This window comes from Thamnophis elegans, chromosome 4, assembly GCF_009769535.1.
Source record: "Thamnophis elegans isolate rThaEle1 chromosome 4, rThaEle1.pri, whole genome shotgun sequence".
NCBI classification, from domain to species: Eukaryota; Metazoa; Chordata; class Lepidosauria; order Squamata; family Colubridae; genus Thamnophis; species Thamnophis elegans.
In genome coordinates this window covers 117,373,276-117,395,723 of record NC_045544.1, presented here as the reverse complement: position 1 = coordinate 117,395,723, position 22,448 = coordinate 117,373,276, and the positions used below count along the sequence as shown (strand labels likewise).

Below are 22,448 nucleotides of genomic sequence, written 5' to 3'. Positions count from 1 at the left end.
CAAATAACATAGTCCAGTATCATATAATCAGTTCAGTACTCAAAGTTTGCTAGCAGTTGCAAAACTTACAATAGCTCATGGCACTTTCTAATAGCCAGCTTCCAAAACACTCCAATCAGATCAGCCCAGCATCTAACAGAGAGCCAACAGCCATTCTGGCTCCCTCTTATGGCCGATTGAGGAAAACAGAAACCAATCACATTTTATAGTATGATTTAAAGAAACAGGTATAGCATTGTTACATGATTTATATGTTGCCAACCCAACCGTTAGATTATATTCCTAACAATCACAATTAACTCTTTCTCTTCCATCCATCCTGGCAGGTCAGGCTAGCAGTTCTGAAGGCCTTAAGCCCCATGCTGAGCATCCTGCTACCCAGGACGGAATTCCAGACTCAGATCCATGACGACATCATTTTGCTCTCGTTGCAGTACGACAGCAGCAGCACCGAAGCTTTTTATATCTCTAAGGTAAAAGTCTGTAGAGATTCTCCGTCATCAAAGCCATGGTTGTCCCAAAGATACTTTTTTTCCCCCGGAGGCAATTGGACTTGCTTGTTTTTTTCTTTGAAGACATTTCACCTCTCATCCAAGAAGCTTCTTCAGCTCTGACAGGATAGTGGGGAACGGAAGGATTTATATTCCTTGCAAACAGCTGTTCCTTTGCATCCTTTGAGAGCACAGGCGTCAAACTCGATCATGTCACGTGACGTATCGTGACTTTTTCCCCTTCACGGAGATGGGGTGGGCACTGCCTGCGTGTGACACTTCTGGCCTGTTTGACTCCCTTGTTTTAGAGGGTCATTGAAACTCTTGGAAGTTTATCTCTGTCCTCAGGGTCACCTGAGGACTGCTCCTGGTTCCTGTAGTCTGTAACTTTTAGCTATAAAATTTGGGACTAACGTTCTTTGAATGGCGGGGGAGTAGGAATGGATTTCCAGAGAAGAAGCAAATTGCAGACTAAATTATGAAAAATTGTTTTCATATTTATTACAGATCCTGGGCCAGATTCTCGAAGCTTCTCTAGTGAACAAAAACCCAATCCCTAGTATGTATGTGGGGGCCCTTGCACAGAATCTGATCCTGCAGGTAAGAAGGGACAAATTGCAGACCGCAATTTGTATGTGTGTAACACTTTTCTTGTTAAACACTATTTATTTACTTACCAATGAAATTCCTTTGGTAAAATCTTAGACTTAGAACAGTTCTGCAATGTAAAAAATATTCATAAAGAAAAGCTGAGATTAAAGTCAGCAATGAGAATGTTTTCCATTCCAACTGATTTTTATTCTCTGCACAAATCCATTGATTTTTTCTCACAATGGGCAACTACTACAATATGTGTTTCCCTGAGCAAACTGATGCAGAAGCCAAATATACACAAATACATTCACACACACACACACACACACACACACACACACACACACACCTTATACTTTATCAGATTTATATAGCCACCCATCTCACCAGAAGTGACTTTAGCAGCAATAATAATAACAATAATATGCAGGTAGTCCTTGACTTATGACCACAATTGAGCCCAAAAGTTCTATTGCTAAGCAAGACAGTTGTTAAGTGAGTTTTGACCCATTTTATGTCCTTTTTTGCCACAATTGTTAAGTGAATCACTGCAGTTGTTAAGTTAGTAACACTTCAATGAATCTGTCCTCCCTATTGACTTTGCTTGCCAGGAAGTCGCAAAAAATGATCACATTGTTAGGTAAGTTCCCCGTTGGCAGAGCTGTGTTGGAGAACACACAAACCAGCATACAGAGACGCTGCAGTTTAAATAGGCTTCTACTTTCGTGGAAATAGAGGTATCAGAGTCCATCAAACAGTCTAAGTCATACACGGATAAGACAGTCAGTCATCAATGTCTTTCAGTTAAGGGATAATTGAAATAACATAGTCCAGTATCATATAATCAGTTCAGTACTCAAAGTTTGCTAACACTTGCAAAACTTACAATAGCTCACAGCACTTCCAGCTTCCAAAAACACTCAGATCAGATCAGCCCAGCATCTAACAGAGAGAGTCCTTCTAGCTCCCTCTTATGGCCGATTGAGGAAAACAGCAACCAATCACATTTTAAAGTATGATTTAAAGAAACAGGTACAGCGTTGTTACATGATTTATATATTGCCAACCCAACCGTTAGATTATATTCCTAACACACATGACCCCGGGACATTGCAACCGTCATAAATACATGCCAGCGGCCAAGTGTCTGAACTTTGATCATGTGACCCTGGGGATTCTGCAGCAGTTGTAAGTGTGAAACATGCTCACGAGTCACTTTTTTCAGTACCCTTACAGCTTTGAATGGTCCCTAAACAAATGGTTGTAAGTCGAGGACTGCCTGTAAAAGCAGCCATTGTAAAAACAATCAATATTAAAATATGAATAGTTATTACTGAAAATTAAATATTATGAAAAATAAAGAATACAAATCACCAATGGAATAAGTATATCAACCTTGTGAACCACAATAAGGGAACCTCCTTAAAATGTCATCAATTCGCTGGGAACCCCAAGCCTGATGATGTCACTAGGACTTGAGGGCTTTCCTAAAAACCATCAGTGTTCCCCTAAGCCCCATCAATCTTTAGCCAACCCAAAGGTGGACTATATTTAATGCTGCATATTCTAACGGTGGCAAGACTGGCTTTTGCACAAAAATGGAAAAATAAGGAGACTCCGTCGGAAGAAGAAATAATAAAGAAGATACTGACATGCGCAGAAATGGACAGACTGACTCTAGAGCTCAAAGACAAGGGTGAGATGGAATATCATGAAATCTGGAACAAATGGTACCAATGGTTAGAAATGAGGGGAAAACATACCCATGAAAGGAAGATTAGAAATCCTTTTGGATTATATACAAGGGTTAATAAAAAAGAATTAAATTAGGTAAGTTAAGTTTTGATTATTAGGGGGAAAATGTTATGATACTATATATAATCAAATAAAGGAGGGATAATGATGACAACCTATATATATATGTATGAGTATAACATAAGGAAACTAGATGAAAATTGCCAACAGTGATTTGGAAAGGAGGATTAGAAAAGTTTGTTATTAAATATTATGGATGTTTAGCTGGAATAGGACATAAGGATTCAGTGTTATTGGAGGATTTTAGAAATATTAAATGAAATGCCAGTATGTGGTTATGTATTAATTCTTGGTATATTTTATGATGAAGGGCATTTAAATAATTATAGTCAAATAAAAATGGAGGTATAAGGGTAACATGTATAAATATCTGAGTTAAAATACTTGAGTTAATATGAATTATGCTTGATGACTATGGAAGAGATGCACGAAAACCTTTTGTAACCAACTGATACACTTTCTACAGTATGTAAAGAAGGAAGATTTTATGTGTTGTGTTTGTTTTGAAAATAAAAATAAATTCTATTTTTTAAAAAAAGAAATGAGGGGAAAAGGCCGGGACAGAAAAACACAGTGTCAGCACCCCTCACCAGCAACCCCCCCTGCCAGGGTTGCTGGTGATTTATTTTAAAGGAGATTCAGGTTAATGCCGGCGTTCCAAATACCATCCAAAATGAAATCAGAGTTCAAGGCAGAGCTTTCCTCAAAATTCCAATTTATTAAGAGAGACATGTTGGCACATCTGTGGAAAACCCAGGAAGCTTTCAGATTCGGGGTTTCCACCCAGTTGAAAGTTCATGATCTTGCCCCCCACACCCACAAGTCCATCACATGGTCCAATCTTCCACTGCCACGCTGGCATTTCCACCCAGCTAGTTCCAGTCAGGTGCAGAGGTGCAGAGACAAAAGATGGGCTTCTAGAAAGGAATGTTTTATTTTGACAACAACACATTCCACTCCTTACTATTCCCCCTCCCAATTACCCCACTAATGAAACAGCATAGTAAAATAATGGAATGTGTGGCAGGCCAAAGATCCTAAAAGGAATATGACTGCAGGCCTGACACACAAACAAGTTAAGAATTGGAGAACATGGTATTGAGAATATGTGATAGGTAGGAATAGGATATGTATTTGTATGATTTTTAATTATATTAAATAAAGGATCAACGGACAGGTAATCTGACTGATTACAGACACCTAAGTAATGGATATAAAATGTAACTGTTGTAAGATTTAATAGTAATAGCAGTTAGACTTATATACCGCTTCATAGGGCTTTCAGCCCTCTCTAAGCGGTTTACAGAGTCAGCATATTGCCCCCAACAACAATCCGGGTCCTCATTTTACCCACCTCGGAAGGATGGAAGGCTGAGTCAACCCTGAGCCGGTGAGATTTGAACAGATGAACTGCAGAACTGCAGTCAGCTGAAGTAGTGCTGCATTTAACCACTGCGCCACCTCGGCTCTAATCACTATATGGAAACTTTTATGCCAGAAATGTCGCACTACGTCCAATGTTTTTAATGTTTAACTAACAAAAAACTTTATTAAAAAAAATCTTTAGCCAACTAAGGCAGCTGAAGGGCAAAAGGAGTTCTGTCCTCCCAACTTCCCAAGAACAGGGACTCCTGACCTTTCCTTTTTTTTTTTTTTAGATCTGCAGCAGAGAGCCAAAGGAACATCTTCAATGGCAGAGCCACAACTCTGCTGAAATCACACAGCTCTTCCTAAAACTAGGTACAGGCAAGAGCCACTTCTTTGATGTTCATTTAAACTGAATTCAAATGAAGTAATGCTAGAAAGATCCCTTCTGCCCATTTATCTGACAATATTCCCACCAGATTAAAAATTACATTTTAATGACACTGTAGGAGGTCTGTGGGCTCTGCTAAAGGCTTCTCAGGCTAATCTAAGCCCTGAATATCCAGCTTAGTCTGAAGGATAAGTTTGGAGAAGTGGCTAAGGCTTTAGGAGTGGAGAAGTAGGGGAGGTGACCTTGGGAACAAGTTGTAAATCTGCATTCTAGGGCAAAGTTGGGAAATTATTCCTCCTCCTTCTTTGGGCGGGGGTGGGTGGGGGTTGGGCTAGATGACCTACAACTGTGATGACGAACGTATGGCACGCGTGCCACAGGTGGGTTGCCAATTGGTTTGGGCTCATTCCTGCACGTGCTCTTGAACTCTCGTGATGCTTCTGCGCATGTGCAGAAGCATCCGGGTGGGTGGGCGGAGCCTCCCGCTGCCGTTACTACCGGTTCGCCTGATCCTGACCAAACTGGGAGCAACCCACCTCTGACGCGTGCCAGACGTGGCACACAGACTCCTCTCTGTGGGCACGCGTGCCATCGCCACCTGTTCTTTTAGTTTCCAGCAGGCACATACATAGCAATAGCAATAGCAGTTAGACTTATATACCGCTTCATAGGGCTTTCAGCCCTCTCTAAGCGGTTTACAGAGTCAGCATATTGCCCCCACAGTCTGGGTCCTCATTTTACCCACCTCGGAAGGATGGAAGGCTGAGTCAACCCTGAGCCGGTGAGATTTGAACCGCCGAACTGCAGCTTAGCAGTCAGCTGAAGTGGCTGCAGTACTGCACTCTAACCACTGCGCCACCTCGGCTCTCTTTTACATGCCAGCCAGCTAGTCTTTGCGGGCGCCAGAGCACCAGAAAATGGCCTGAAAATGGTCCCCAAAACAGCCTGAAAATGGCCCAAAAAACTCTCTTATTTTATTTTTTAAAACTTCTGCTAATCTCCTAGCAGCCAAAAAGTTGGGCCAGATTTTTGTGGCTTCATCATATTACCACCACAACACCCCCTAAAACACCTGGAGGATTGAATTAAAAAATGGCAGGAAGCCACCTCCGTGATATAACTGTTATATTTTTGCCTCCACTCAGCACGTTCACATCCTTCTGAGCTTCTGCGGTTTTTCCTGAGGAAGCTGGAAGAAAGCCAAGAAGATGTTCGCCTGGTGGTGCTGTTACTGCTGTCTGAAATTGTTGGTGCCCAATGTAAGGACTGGGATAGGAAGGTGGTTAGGCTCAGGACAGGAAGTCCCAAGTCCATTCGTTTAGTGACCGTTCAAAGTTGCAGCTGCATTGAAAAAAAAAAGTGACTCGCAAATGGTCCTTGCACTTATGACCATTGCAGCATCCCAATGGTCATGTGATTAAAAAAAAATTGGGTGCTTGGCAGTTGACATGTATTTACAATGGCATGCCAGAGTCATGTGATCTCCATTTGTGATCTTCCCAGTTGGCTTTCAACAAGCAAAGTTTATGGGGGAAGCCAGATTCACTTAACAACTCTGTGATTCGCTTAACTGTGGCAAAAAAGTTATAAAACTGGGTGTGACTCACTTAGCAACTGTCTTGCTTAGCAATGGAAATCCTGATCCCAATTGTGATTGTACATTAAGGACTACCTATATGTCAAAATAGTGTGGCTTCTTCAGGCTTTGAAATGAACCCTGAATGTCATACCATATTTTCAACCTAAATTAACCCATTTTACAGACTCATATAAGACCATAAAGCTGCAGACAGATTTGCCACAAACCATCTAACAAACTACGAAACAACTAAAATGAATATTTTTTTCATAGGTCTTGGATTAAGTTGTTGTTAGTTGTAAAATCGTGTCCGACCCATTGTGACCCCATGGACAACGTTCCTCCAGGCCTTCCTGTCATCTACCATCTTCTCGAGTCTATTTAAGCTCACGCCTACTGCTTCGGTGACTCCATCCAGCCACCACATTCTCTGCCGTCTCCTTCTTCTTTTGCCCTCAATCTTTCCCAGCATTAGGCTCTTCTCCAGTGAGTCCTTCCTTCTCATTAGGTACCAAAGTATTTGAGTTTCATCTTCAAGATCTGGCCTTCTAAAGAGCAGTCAGGGTTGATCTCCTCTAGGACTGACCGGTTTGATTGCCTTGCAGTCCAAGGGACTTGCAGAAGTCTTCTCCAGCACCATCGCTCAAAGACCTCAATTCTTTGGCGCTCAGCCTTTCTTATGGGCCAACTTTCACAGCCATACATTGCACCTGGGAAAACCACAGCCTTGATTATACACACTTTTGTTGGCAGGGTGATGTCTCTGCTTTTTAGTATGCTGTCTAGATTTGCCATAGCTTTCCCCCCTGCCCCCAGGAGCAAGTGTCTTTTAATTTCTTGGCTGCAGTCCCCATCTGCGGTGATCTTGGAGCCCAGGAAAATAAAATCTGTCACTACCTCCATTTCTTCCCCATCATTTTGCCAAGAATTGAGAGGGCCAGTTGCCATGATTTTAGTTTTCTTAATGTTGAGTTTCAAAACAACTTTTGCACTTTCCTTCTTCACCCGCATCAAGAGGCTCTTTGGTTCCTTTTCACTTTCTGCCATTAGAGTGGTATCATCTGCATATCTGAGGTTGTTGATATTTCTCCCAGCAATCTTAATTTCAACTTTTGATTCGTCTAGTCCCGTCTTTCTCATGATGTGCTCTGCATATAATTTGATTAAGTATGTTGTGCAAACTATCACACACAGAAATGCATCAGTCCCAACTATAAACTAAACATTGTGGCTGCAATCTCCAGGTCAAATTTCAGTTCAGCTGTGTCCTGAGGCTGGCTGGTTCCTCTTCTCTTCTTCTCTCATCTATCTATATCTGTCCCCAGGAGACAATCATTTCTTCATTTCTTAACCTGTGTGTCCTCTTAGTCACAAATAATCCTAGGCTACAGTGGTATTTGCAGGATGTGGTCAAAAAGATGAAGATAGTGGTTGCAATGGTGCAATCAGAACTTTAATTGTTTTATATGTTTTGCCTATGCGACTCACATTACAAATAGCAAAGTCTCCATTGTCTTGTTGTGACCGGCATTTTGAATTTTTTTACCATATCCTGGGGACAGCGGGCACTTAGAAGATTAAAACAAGAAGTAAAAAATAACCAATGAACAAAAAGAATATATGATGTGAAGGTAAAAAAAAGATAAATATATGCCCAATTAACCACTATCAGGGAGTTCATCGCAACAGCTTACCCAAGAGTCTGTCCTCCAAGCCAACTTTACAATTCTAGGGAAGCCCAAGAACAAGTGAAAAGACCTTTGGTCAAGGCTCTGTTTTAGGCCCAGTACTCTTCAACGTCTTCATCAATGATCTGGATGAGAGGATAAATGGGGAACTCATCAAATTTGCAGATGACACCAAGATGGCAGGAATAGCCAACACTCCAGAAGACAGGCTTAAGATACAGAAGGATCTTGACAAACTTGAACATTGGGCACTTTCTAACAAAATGAAATTCAATGGTGAAAAAAAATAAGGTTCTACATTTAGGCAAGAAAAATGAAATGCACAGGTACAGTACAGGTGGTACCTTGCTCAATAGTAGTAACTGTGAGAGGGATCTTGGAATTCTAGCGGACAACCATTTAAATATGAGCCAGCGTTGTGCAGCAGCTGCCAAAAAAGCCAACATAGTTCTAGGCTGCATAGAATCAAGATCACGTGAAGTGTTAATACCACTTTATAATGCCTTGGTAAGGCTACACTTGGAATACTGCATCCAGTTTTGGTCGCCACAATGTAGAAAAGATATGGAGACTCTAGAAAGAGTGCAGAGATGAGCAACAAAGATGATTAGGGGACTGGAAGCTAAAACATATGAAGAACGGTTGCAGGAACTGGGTATGCCTAGTTTAATGAAAAGAAGGATTAAGGGAGACATGATAGCAGTCTTCCAATATCTCAGGGGTTGCCACAAAGAAGAGGGAGTCAAACTATTCTCCAAAGCACTTGAGGGCAGAACAAGAAGCAATGGGTGGAAACTAATTAAGGAGAGAAGCAATTTAGAACTGAGGAGAAATTTCCTGATAGAACAATTAATCAGTGGAACAACTTGCCTCCAGAAGTTGTGAATGCTCCAACACTGGAAGTCTTTAAGATGTTGGATAACCATTTGTCTGAAATGGTATAGGGTTTCCTGCCTAGGCAGGACTAGAAGACATCCAAGGTCCCTTCCAACTCTGCTATTGTATTGTATTGTATGATATTTTCTTTCTCTGATTTTTTGTTTATCTGTCGATAGGAAGATGTTACGTACACTTAGGCATGAAGGAAGGAGCTGCTCACACAAAAGCTATAGCAAGTACACATATAAAAACTACAGGGCCCCACGCACTGGAAAAAAAATGACACTTGCTTTGCTAGCATGGCTGCGCTGTATACAGAAGCAGATTTCAATTTATCAGCTTGAGGCTGTGATATGGGTGTCCCAGGCAAAATGCAGGCAAAAGCAGGTAAAGTGGTTGAAATATGGAAATGGATTTAAACCAGCTTCATTCCCAAGCAATTTATGAACAGGAGCTTGGCAGCTTAAGTTTGCAGTGCAGAAAAACCCAGAGACATCCCAAAGATGCTTTCTTTCAAATTCAACTGGAATTTCTTTGTTTTTCCTGAAGACATTTTGATTTTCATCCATGAAACTTCTTCAGATATGACTGAACGGTGGAGAATGAAAAGATTTATATTCCTGTCAGCTGTGTGGTGATTAGCCTTCTTTCTGAGGGTCATTGAGGCCACTTGGAGGTTTATCTGTGCCCTCAAGGTCACCTGAGTTCTCTAGTCTGCATTTTTCCCCCCTGGAAATCCATTCAGACTCCCATACCTAAAGTAGAAGTTTGGTTGTCCAAAAGTCAGTAATATATGAGGTCATCAATTGTCCAGATCATGGCACAACCATGACCTGGACAACTGAGAATCTCCATACACAAAACGCAAGGAGTTTTTACATTTTTGGTTAATGATTTCTCTAGGCCAGTGTTTCTCATGTGTAGCAACTTTAAGACACATGGACTTCAACACCTAGAATTCCCCAGCCAGCTATGCTGGGAGTTGAAGTCCTCATGTCTTAAAGTCATCAAGGTTGGGAAACCCTGCTCTAGGCAGAAGATCAAAGTGGAGATTCCTTTTGACATTACCCCGGGTAAGACTATGAGGTGAATTAAATTTGATTTTGTTTAATTTACCTGTGCATCTAACTAGAATTAAACAGGCTAAATATATTGTCCAGTTAAGCATTTAATTATTTCCACCCCCCTGCCTTTCCTTCCCAATTTAAGTCATTACTTTTTAGAGTCTACAGTGGCACACAAGGGCCCCAAACAGCCAGGGATTTCACATTGTATATCTCGGGTTAAGAAGCTCCCATCTTTGCCCCTGTCTTTTTCAGTGCCTGAGGTTTGGAACAAGAGGCTGCTTTGTGTAAAGGTGGTGAAGGCTGTCCTGGTTGATGATAGCACCCTGGTGAGAAAATGTATCTCGGCAGTTCTAAAATCCGATGTGTGTCAATAACAATTTTCCGGTGAAAAACTTTGTAATTATTAGTAGCCTTGTGAACTCTCAAGTCTCTTCTTTTTATTATGTGTTCAAAATAGGCAGTGATTCATTTCATCATATATATTTGTATGTACATACATACATATATACATGTATACATGTATGTATGTATTTATATGTGTGTATGTATATATACATGTATAAATGTAGCATGTGTATATATGTATGTATATACCGGTGTATAAAATGGGTGTATTAAACTTCCCTAGCACACTTTAATGCCTTTGATTGCAAAAATAGAGAGAGAGAGAAATAGAAATTTTGTTTTAATTTTTTATTGCAATTCTTTAAAATGAAATATAGAAAAAAATATCAAAAATTGAAACCAAATGAGATGAATATATTCAGGAAGATATTAGAGACTGTAAAAATATAGCTGTAGGAGTGAGGACAGGGCTGCATGTTCTCCACCCTGACAAGGTACCATTTTTTTCTTCTCTCAATGCCATCTTCTATCCCCCAAATCTCTGGCTATTAGATTTGTCTTGCAACACTCCAGATTATTAGAAAACTGCTGTCTGTCAGTTATTTGGAGAAAATTGAAGGATGGCCTCTGAATTACATTGCTCTGCAGCTGTCCAAGTCTGCCCATCAGCTGGTAAGACTAATCTGAAATTTCAACAGTGGAGTCATTTCATCCAGTAAACTGGATGAGCCCAGTGACATCCTCCTTATATTTTCGGCAGGATGTGCTCTTTCTCTTAACAGGAGCAGCTATTATTTTTCAGATTGCTGTTTTACAAAACAAGAAAAAACTCTCAGCCTGAAGAATGCAATAAAATGGGGGTGGAACCAAGAAAAGTATAAGAGATGAATTCACACTCATGTACCAAGATGTTTATTTTATTTATTTAGGAGGGTTGATTCTCCCGTGGCTTCTGGATGTGCATCATCATATGGGTTTCTTTTTCTTCATTCTTTCCTTACCCAAACTCAGAATTCAAAATAGAGATTAATAAACAGGACTGCTGCTGTCACATAACATGCTAGGGCCCATAAGAAACTCACCTGTATGACAGCTTGACATAACATTCACGTTCAGGTGTTAAGGCAATGGCTACCTTCCCACAACCTTTTATCCTTACAAATGACCCAATTCCATTTAGCTTAATCTAACACAGAATACCCCAAACATCTCAGTTCATTGACCTCTTCATGACGTTTCAGATTGTTCATCAATCCCCAAATATTTATTATATAAAAATTAAGGAATACTGTTTTAACTAATAATATAATAAATAATAGTAAGCAAAGCTAGTGTCATTAGCAATACATGCCTTGGGCTCAATCCCAAAACAACTGGAGTACTACTTGAAAACACATTGACAAAATTACTGCCAGTCAATTACAAAAGACAGCTATACTGAGAACAACTTATATCCTGTGATAATACCTGTAACACTCTCAAACGTCAACATTTGCCTATTCCAGAACCTTGGGGAGAACTCAATAGGTGGATAAAAATGCCAAATTCAGTCTAATTGTATGGCCGACTATCAATGAACCATAATTATAATAACTGGAGCACCACATGGATACATTGGCGTTGACAAAATCACCACCAGTCAATTGCAAAAGGCAGCTTTACTCAGAACAACTTACATCCTGGGATAATACCTCTAATACCATCAAACTCAGATCCTTTGGGAAGGATTCCATCCCTTGGATAAAAATGCTGAATCCAGTTTAAACATTAGGCTGAATGTACGACTTACCATAATAATAGAAATAACTCAAGGCTGTTCCCACTGGCAGCTGACCATCCAAACCTGAGTAACATTGTCTCATCACTAGCCACCTCTTCTTCAGGCCTAGAGACTGGCATGGAGCTTTACAGAGATCCCCAAAGATTAATTGACCCTAATTGGCCTGCCATCATTTATCAGCCATCTACTGATCCTCAGACATTTATTCACTCCCTGGGTTAGCCCTTTTGACCTTTGGGAATTGATGTTGACCACCTTGGGGAACTCTGATCTAGCAGAATGTGCAAACCCTGGGTATGGCTGGATATCCGATTTTCTCTTTCAGACACAGCCAACGTGGGATCTTCCTTTGGGAGGTTTAAAGGAGAAGGCCATGGAGAGAGTCAGTGTGGATCTTCTCCATTTCGCCGTAACTTCAGGAAGAGGTGCAAGTCAGGTCAGAAGACCATTAAGACTTAAGCTAGCTATGTTTAATTTCGTTGCAATCACTTGTCTTGGCTTTTGCTTCATTCATGTCATGGGGGTGGTGTTCATATAAATTCATTCATATAAATTCATATAAATCAGGGGTGTCAAACTCGAGGGCTGCGTTAGGGTTGTGTTTGACCTCGGCGGGGGGAGGCATGGCCAGGATGGGTGTGGCCAGCTCAACGTCCCTCATGTTGGGGGTGCCTGTGTTGGCCCGAGCGCTCTGCCAGTGAAAATAGACTCCCAAGCATTTTCAGTCGCAACGGCCTCCTGCAACTTTCTGCCAAAGAAAACAGACTCTCTAGCTCCGTTTTCAGCTAAAACGGCCTTCTGCAATCCCCTGCCAGTGAAAATGGGCTCTGTGTGGTCTGCCCGAGCTCCATTTTGTCTGGCAGAGGCACCATGGGTCAGTCATTTGCTGTTTGCAGGGCAGTCCCGGAGGCCAGATCTAAGTACCCCATGGGCCAGATCCTGCCCCCGGGCCTTGAGTTTGACCCCCCCTGATATAAATGCTCTTTATTGGCCTTGATATTTTGCTCCTTTTTTTTTGGTATTACCATATAAATTGGGACATTTTGTGGAGAAACCTGAAACAAAATGCACCGGGGGCGGGGGGGGGGAGGGAATTGGCACAGTGGGAAAAGATCAAATGGGACATAATGGCAAACTTCATGTAAAAATCTGGATTTAATGCTCTTAGTACAAGGCGGAGGAAATCATCTGAGAGTAATATGTGAGAGATTCACTTGAGAAAGCTTAAAAAGCCAGCCATGCCTCTTTTAGATCAGAGTTTCTCAATCTTGGCAACTTTAAGATCAGTGGACTTCAACTCCCAGAATTCCCCAGCTAACCAAAGTTATGCTGTGAGGATGAATGGATGGACGGTCAGACAGATATATTGTACATACCAGAGGTGGGTTGGTCCCAGTTCAGCCCGGTTTGGCGGAACCAGTAGTGGCAGCGGCGGAAGTCTCCGCCCACCCCACCCAGACTCTTCTGTGCATGTGCAGAAGTGATGGTGCATGCAGAAGCGAACCAGTAGTAAACCAGTTAGCAACCCACCACTGGTACATAGAGATTTGATAATGCTAGAGAAGAAGCAGACTGTGTTTAACTATTCTTTCCTTTCTCGTAGGAATTATGGGAAATGTTGCTCAACTATCTAATGCAGCCACATTACACAAGTTTGGCTACACCTCTGTGCCAAGCCTTGCGGCTCCTAGCTGAACGCCGACTGAGGTGGTTTGTTCCAACACAGGCTACATTGGAGCCAGGTGGGTACCAGCACATCTAAAACTCAGCTGGGCTGCTTCATTCCTTGTAGGGGGAGATGGTAGAAGCGGTTCCACCACAAAACCGCGGAGTACAAAATCGCGCTCGACGAAAGCGCGCATTTGACGTCATCACAGCGCGACGAAAACATCGCGCTGTGATCGAAAAATGTAAAAATAAAGCGAAAACCTTACCCTAACCCCCCCAAACCTAACCCTAAACCTAACCCTAAACCTAACCCTTACCTTTATGTGAATCGGCTTGCTTTAATTTTAATTTTATTTCAATTTTTAATTTTTTTCGTCACGCTGTGATGACGTCACATGCGCGCTTTCGTCGATTGCGATTTTGTCCTCCGCGGTTTTGACGGGTCACGGGTAGGAAGCAACCTGGCTGAGGCATCTGCAGTTTTCTAAGAGATTCTGGGAAATCTTGCAAATATTCCTGACTATGAAGCAACTAGCCACCTATAAATGTCTCAGGCTTATCATATTATGAACTGATGCTGTCCATTAGCCTGTCCATTTGTCAGGTGATGTCCAGATAAAAGTAGATAAATGTGCACATTGTCACTAGACCACGGGTGGGTTCCTGCCAGTTCTAACCTCTTCTATAGAAGAGGTTCCACAAATCTATAGTGCCATTTAGATCCGGTTCCAGCTCCCTCCCCCCGCCCGTCCGCACATCATCAAGATGAAGAGCAAGAAGAGGAATTCTGGGAGTTGAAGTCCACAAGTCTTAAAGCTGTCAAGTTTGAACACCCCTGGGGTTTTTTTCTAAAAGGTTAGGGGTGCAAGGGTCTTGTAACTTGACAGCTTTAAGACTTGTGTTCTTCAAATGCCAGAGTTTCTAGAGCCAACATTTTGGTTGCTAAGCAAGAGCGTTGTTAAGTGAGTTTCACCACATTTTACAAGTTGGCCACGCCCACCAGGTCACTTGGCTGCAAGCCACTCCCACCCGGTCACATGGCCAGCAAGCCACTCCCACAAAGCAGGCCACACCTACAGAAGAGGTTCTAAAAATTTTTGAAACCCACCACTGCACTAGACCTAGGAAATCAGTTTCCATCACTTCATGATTTACTGAAGTTTTGTACTTCCCTGCCTCATCCATATTTCTGTCTCTCTTTCTCTCTCCACTCCCAGTAGATTCACCAACTCCCCAGGGATTGATGGCTCGCCTTATAGTAAGTGATACAGCTGCAGGGACCAGGTTTCTCTCTCCTTCACATGCCTTGTTGTAGGAAGTTTGATGCAGGAAGTCAATCAATTGGTTTCCCAGGTCCCCATTCGTCCTAAAATAATGACAGACAACATCTGCTCAGAGGAGGAATTGTCATAGCACATCTAACCAGCAATGGCCAGAAAGGCTAAAGTGACAAGAAACATTTCTATTTACATTCCAATATATTATCTCCAATGTAGATACCGTATTTATCGGCGTATAACACGCAGTTTTAAAACTAAAATTGTAAGCTGAAACCCTGCCTGCGTGTTATACGCCGATACTGCGCGTTATACGCCGGATCCACTGTTCCCTCTAAGGTGCGCGGCCGCAAGAAACCCCCGCGCAGAGGTTTCTAACTCCCGCGCAGAGGTTTCTTTCAAAGCAAACGTGGGGAAGTCCTTTGCAGGCAGCTAGAACTGGCTGCCTGCAAAGGACCTTCCCAAACTTGTTTCAGCGGCAGCTCTCAGCCTGGCGGCAGCGTCACACAGACTGTGGAAGGAGGGGGAGGAGGAGGGAACTAAAGAGAGCTTTTACCGAGTCTGCGCCCCACAACCAGGACTGTCCTTGCGCCCCTCAAGCCGCGTTTCTTCCCCGCAAAGCCCTTCGGGCAACCCGAGAGTTCCGCTTGACGCCAGAAGGGCTTTGCAGGAAGAAACGCGGCGTTTCTTCCTGCAAAGCCCTTCTGGCGCCAAAAGGAACTCTCGGGTTGCCCGAAGGGCTTTGCGGGGAAGAAACGCGGCTTGAGGGGCGCCAGGACAGTCCTGGCTGTGGGGCGCAGACTCGGTAAAAGCTCTCTTTAGTTCCCTCCTCCTCCTCCTCCTCCTCCTCCTCCTTCTTTCTGGAGCCCCTTCCTCAAAGATTTGGTACCAAAGCAATGGCGGTGAGGAAGTTGTGTCTTTTGGATTTTGCACTGTTGTCTTTTCAATGGTTCTCAGACTGGTTGAACCTTTAGCAGCTGGGGTGATATTCTTTACTGTTAAGGTTACAATTGGATGTGTTGGACAAATCTTAAAAGATGAAACTTTTATTAAAACGTTTGACTTAACTAAAAACGTCTTCCTTTTTCTTCTTCTTCTTAAATATGATTTATTTATTTATTTTTACTTCAGAAGTTTGATGACCATTGTACAAACTAATCCAACCTAAATGTAGAGGAGGAGAAGAAGGGGGGGGGGATTTAAAAAGAGCAGAGGAAAAAGAAAAGAAAGCATGAAGAAAACATAAAGAAAGGGATGGGAGGGAGGGAAGGAAGGAAGGCACTTTATGTTGAGGAGTTAATGTTATAATTCATGTTCTAATGTTATAAATTTTAATCCAACATTAAGTTCCGAGCTTCCAAGTCATTTATTTTTAATGAAAAAATTTTTTACTCAAATTTTTGTGTTAAAATGGGGGATGCGTGTTATACGCCGGTGCGTGTTATACGCCGATAAATACGGTATTTAAAGGTGCATGGAGGAAAACCTTCAAAAGCTGGCAATCTGCTGGATGCCAGCTAGTCCATCAGTTCTGTCAAACCATCCAATTACTGGAGTCTTCTCTATTGCCATGTTAGCTGTGACTGAGAGAGACCAGACACCTAGCTTCTTCAACCTGTTTCTTCTTTTTTGCGGGGGCAGAAGCAATATGGACATGAGATTATTGACCTTATGGAAAACCAAATATGACTCTTCTGGGATATTCTTATCAGTCAACATAACTGTATTTCCCCTTACAAGTTTCTTAACCACTAGACCAGGGGTCCCCAAAGTTGGCAACTTTAAGACTTGTGAACTCTAACTCCCAGAATTCTCCAGCCAGCATAGACCTCAGCACTAGACCAAACTGGCTTTCGTTTGCTGTCCTGAAAGTACTTCCATTATACCGTGTTTCCCCGAAAATAAGTCAGGGTCTTATTTGCTTTTGACGCCCGAAATAAGCGCTTGGCCTTATTTTTGGGGAGGTCTTATTATTTTTGTGGTACAGGAGGCAGTCAGCATGGTCACCTCATGGCTGCTGCTGTGTTGCAATATTTTCAGGGAGGGCTTATTTTCAGGGGAGGGCTTATTTTAGTGCAAGCGCTCAAAAGCCCAATTGGGCTTATTATCCGGGAAGGTCTTATTTTCAGGGAAACAGGGCAATATGTGAAGAAAGCAGTTTCATTGTTGAAGTGTCACTGTGCGGCAGTGTTTTTTACATCCACAATTACAGTATGTCCACGTATTTTCCTACATCTCAAGGACAGAAAGACAACACGTTCATGTGGCCATAGAAGAGCCTATTGGTAGTTGGGTAAGTCCCATACTAGATGTATACTCAGCAAAGAGGTTGGGAGACAGAATCTGTGAGGGAAATCCCTCAATTACCATATTTTTTTGAGTATAAGATGCACCTTTTTCCCCTCAAAAAAAGAGAGTGAAAATCTGGGTGCGTCTTATACACTGGGTGTGTCTAATACAGCATTTTTGGCCTCCCCAAAACCTGCCCCCTTTGCAAAAATGGCTGTGCATAGTTTTTAGGAGGTTTGTAGAGTGCTCCTGGGGGCTGGGGAGGGCAAAAATGAGTGAAAACGGGCTATGCATGTCCTTTTTTGACAAAAAATGGACCTGTTTTTGTGAAAAACGGGCCTTTTTTGGGAGGTCTGCAGAGTATAAAAACTTTGTTTTTAATTTGCCTCTTCAAAACCTTGGTACATTTTATAATCTGATGCGTCTTATACTCTAAAAAATACGGTATGTGTAGCTTGAAAGCAGAAGATAGGGGTTACATTTTGACTTACCGCCAGTTGGAAACTCCAACTGCTTTTCAAGGTAGCTTTTCAAATATGATTAAAGCAGCATTTGGGAAAGGTTTTGAAATTTTGGATACCAAATCATGTTTTATTGTCCTAAATTGCAGGCCCTTGCAGTTTGCCCTTTAGAAGGAGGTGGCCAAGGAATTGCAGCGCTTCTCCTGCTAAGTGCTTTGCGCCCAGAATTCTACAAAGGTGTGGGTGAACATTGGTGGGTCGAAGTGCCCATCCTGGCCCATTACCTGGAAGGTGAGACAAATGAAAGCAAAGAGACCATGTTTCTGTATTCTTCTAATGTATTTAGTTAATGTGTGGAGAATTTTAACCAGACAATGGCACTGCATATCTAGTTTTAATCCATACACTTCCTGACTTGCAAATGTTCGATTGGGAGATTTGAAGGATAAATTTGTTCAGTTTGCTTTGAATATGTGTATAGCTGCCCATATGGTCCAAGACACTACAAAAACAGGGTCCTCGATTGTATAAAAAACAGTCAAGCAAACACAAGTACTGTATACAGTTCTCTATCCAGTTGAAAATCATTCCTGCATTTAGGCAAATACTGTATCTGACCAAAGTATATACAGGTAGCCCAGTGGTGGGATTCAAAAACATATTACTACCAGTTCTGTGGGTGGGATTTTGTGGGCATGACATGGTTTTGTGGGCATGGCTTTGTGGGTGTGGCAGGGAAGGATACTGCACAATCCCCATTCCCTCCCAACTCCTGGGGGAAGATTACTGCAAAATCCCCATTTCCTCCCCACCTCACTAATGTGCTTTCCAGTGCTGTTCTGTTGTTCAGGGCAATGAAAGAACATCAGCTGGGAGGCTGGGGGGCAGCGGGGTGGGGCCAGTTCTCCAAATTACTCAAAATTTCCGCTACCGGTTTTCCAGAACCTGTCAGAACTGGCTGAAAATCACCTCTGAGGTAGTCCTCGGCTTACAACCATAATTGAGCCAAAATTTATGATGCTCAGCGAGACATTTGTTAAGTGAATTTTGTCCCATTTTATTACCTTTCTTGCCACAGTTGTTAAGTGAATCCCGGCAGCTGTTAAGTTGGTTACACTGGTATTACATGAATCTGGCTTCCCCATTGATTTGCTTGTCAGAAGGTTGCAGAAGCTGATCACATGATCCCAGGACACAGAAACCTTCATAAATATGAACCGGTTGTCAAGTATCCAAATTTTGATCCTGTAATCATGGGGTCGTAAGCAGAGGTGGGTTCCTACCAGTTCGCACTTATTCGGTAGAACCGGTTCGTCAAATCTACCAAACCGGTTAGAAGAGGTTCCACCAGTGGACCCGGAAAGCAGGCCACACCTACAGAAGAGGTTCCAAAAAATTTTGAAACCCACCACTGGTCCTTGGATATGATTATTCTATACTATCATGCTCATATTTATAAAACTCAGTGCCTCTGTGAAAGGTAAGGATGACTACTGCATTTGTGGTGCAATCAGAACATTGCGTGTGTTGAAGTTGTTTTAACGCAAACCAAAGATGCCTTTTAAAAAACAAGTTTACATCATATTCTTATGCATGCCAGTGCTGTGTGTGAGGTAATTTAAGGTGGTTCTGACAAGTGTCATCGGCATCTTCATATCCGGTCACATGGGTGGCAAGCCACTCCCATCCGGTCACATGGGCGGCAAGCCACTCCCACAAAGGAGGCCACACCAAGAGTAGGTTCGAACAATTTTTGAAACCCACCACTGGTCGTAAGTCACTATTTTCAGTGCCGTTGTAACTTTGAACAGTCACTAAATGAACTGTTGTAAGATAAGGACTGCCTGTACACATGCCGATAAAAATTCCATTTAAATAAGACATAGTTTGTACAGTGCAATACAGTAATCTCAGAATATATGTCCTAGCTTCTAATATCTCAAGCGTGGCAGTAAGAAGAATTGTATAAGAAAGTTTTAGCCATGACGTGTAGCTTTTCTAAGGCTGAGTGGGTCGTCTAAGTCTAAATTTCCAACTACCACAAATAAAACAATTGACAATTAATCTTGGTTCTAAATTTTAATACAGTAGGTACTAAGTAAGTGTTTCTCAACCTTAGCCGTTCCAGAATATTTCAGCCAACAATGCTGGCTGGGGAATTCTGGGAGTTGAAGTCACATCTTTAAATGGTTAAATTTGAGAAACACTGTATTAAACAAGAATGGGGGTTACTTCAGGTTCAGATAATTCAATTAGTTAAGCCTAACTGGTTAAAGCAATATATGGGTTGGAAAGTTAAATTCCAACACCTGTCCTGTACCATCAATTATAAGCACAAGATGTCAGGCATAAATCATACATTATTTTTGGCAGCTGTAAATCTTTCCACAATGCAGGAATGTGAGAGGTCAAGAAAAAAAGTTTATTTCTGAAGCCAAGGCTCCATGCCAACAAGCCCAATATTGAGAAATCAAGGTGATTTTGGTCTTGTATCTGTCCAAACATCCTTAGAGATGTCAGGGGGAAAACCCTACAATGTTAGGCTCATCCAACCATCCAGACTTCAAGGGTTCACTGAACACCAATATATTTGGAATTCATGGAAGTGGTTGTTTTTTAATGTGTAGTTGGCATGGTTCATTTCAATCTGGTCCTCATATTTTTATGGAAATTTCTCTCATTTCCAAAGGGCTTTAAAAAGAACCATCTCTCCTCCTGATTCTCTGGGTAATGTTGGTCTCCTATGCTCTCCCCAAAGGCCACAGCAAGTACACATTGCCACCAGCAGCCTGGGAGCAGAAGCTACTGGAGGTAAATCCCAGTGATGTGAACATGAATGTTTCCCATGGCACTGATGACCCTCTCTAATGGCCTCCTCAATTCTCCTGATGACTCCACAGTTCCTGAAGAAATCCTTACAGAGAAACCAGGAAGAAGGCTGGAACCTAATCTTGGGGCAGGAACTCATGAAGCAGATGGGCGTCTATCACAACTCCTCTAAAGAAAAAGTCAGTGTGATAAAGAATATTGGTGATGTCCTTCATCAAAAGGCTAACCAGTTCCACCTTGTAACTCATACACTAATACGTCCCATGTCAGCTTTCTCCAGCCTAGAGACCCTTCAAATCTGTAGATTTCACCTACAGTAAATCTTCCACTATTGTGACCATTGTTGAGAATTCTGAAAATTAAAGTCTACACACGGGAAGTTGGCTTTGGATGGGTCTGGGTTTCTTTAGGCCATGTTTAAAGAACCTCCAGCTGTTTTATTTCTCTCCTCCAGGTCTTCCTCTACAAGACTTTGGGAATTGCTCTTTCTGCTACAGGAGATGTAGGTGGGGTGACCCAGCAGCTCCTGCATTTGCTTTCGCATACAGATTATACTGAGCAAGCCCAGCAAAAGGCAAGAACCACACTCTGCTGTTGAGAATTCTAGATTTCTTCTGTTCTATATGTTGTTTGCCTTGATCGTACAGTACATGATGATGATGTTATTTGGGAATCCTAATCTTCTTTCTGACTCTGTATTCGGGTGTTCTGGAAATAACTTTCATGTCTTTTAAGTAAGGCTTTACTAGATTAGATTAGATTAGATTAGATTAGATTGGTTTTATTTATATGCCGCCCTTTTCCGGGAGGGACTCAGGGCGGCGAACAACTCAAAGGGGGGAAAGGAAACATAGAACACAATACAAGTAGTTAAAATAGCCAAGAATCACACAGCCACACAGGTCGAGGGGGGAGGGGAACCCGTCAACCCCAGGCCTGCCGGCACAGCCAGGTTTTAACGGCTTTCCGGAAGGCCTGGAGAGAGGTGAGGGTCCGAATCTCTGCGGGGAGTTCGTTCCAAAGGGCCGGAGCTGCCACAGAGAAGGCCCTCCCCCGGGTAGTAGCTAGATGGCATTGGCTGGTAGACGGAACCCGGAGGAGGCCGACCCTGTGTGATCTAATGGGTCTTTGAGAGGTAATTGGCAGCAGGCGGTCTCTCAAGTACCCAGGTCCAATACCATGAAGGGCTTTATAAGTTACGACTAGCACTTTGAAGCGTATCCGGAGACTGATCGGTAGCCAGTGCAGCTCGCGGAGGATAGGTGTTATGTGGGTGAACCGAGGTGCACCCACAATCGCTCGCGCGGCTGCATTCTGGACGAGTTGAAGTCTCCGAATGCTCTTCAAGGGCTGCCCCATGTAGAGCCTGTGTACTAGAATTATATAGCATTCCTCTCTCTATATTCCATTTGATATTATTGGAAGAATATACCTGTTCAAAAGAGGTTATTGTTGTAAATCACACAGTATTCCCTTTGGTTCTTCCCCGTGTTTTATTTTGCCACTGGGTTCTGCTTTAGTAGAAGGCTTGTTTTCTCATGCTGGAGAGAAGAGGACACTTTCAAATATTATCAAGTCAGAGAAAAGCATTAGAGTAGAATGCAGGTCACATTTGCTGTTAATTTTAAAAACGTCTTTGATTTCTTCTATGATGGCAGGGCCTGTAATTGAATGATCCATTTAGCTCAATATCTCTAGGAGTGAGAAAATGGGGTTAAAAAGATCCTAAAAGGGGGGGGGGACTGAATTTGACAAAGGAGTTCTTCTGTTTTGTGGCTACCCCTTCTCTTGTCCTCAGGGTACTCGCTGGTGTCTGGCCTACTGTGCAGAGGGGCAGCTTGTGGCGGTGCTGGAAGCTCTACATTGCTTTGAGAAAGAGATTTCTGAGGGAAAAGATTTGGCTTGCTTTAGGATTGGCCAGGTTTGGAGA

General features: G+C 42.4%; 1 protein-coding gene across 1 annotated transcript in view; it reads left to right on the top strand.

Annotated features, from left to right (window-relative positions):
- LOC116507774 (maestro heat-like repeat-containing protein family member 2A) overlaps positions 1–22,448 on the top strand; it is a 49,114-nt gene that overhangs the window by 8,568 nt on the left and 18,098 nt on the right. The window contains exons 7-18 of the mRNA XM_032216104.1: positions 327–473; positions 999–1,091; positions 4,559–4,640; positions 5,802–5,915; positions 10,122–10,195; positions 10,788–10,886; positions 12,320–12,430; positions 17,839–17,980; positions 20,448–20,500; positions 20,590–20,757; positions 20,973–21,092; positions 22,317–22,439. Coding sequence (XP_032071995.1) covers positions 327–473; positions 999–1,091; positions 4,559–4,640; positions 5,802–5,915; positions 10,122–10,195; positions 10,788–10,886; positions 12,320–12,430; positions 17,839–17,980; positions 20,448–20,500; positions 20,590–20,757; positions 20,973–21,092; positions 22,317–22,439 — 1,326 coding nt within the window. The remainder of the gene's footprint in view (positions 1–326; positions 474–998; positions 1,092–4,558; positions 4,641–5,801; positions 5,916–10,121; positions 10,196–10,787; positions 10,887–12,319; positions 12,431–17,838; positions 17,981–20,447; positions 20,501–20,589; positions 20,758–20,972; positions 21,093–22,316; positions 22,440–22,448) is intronic.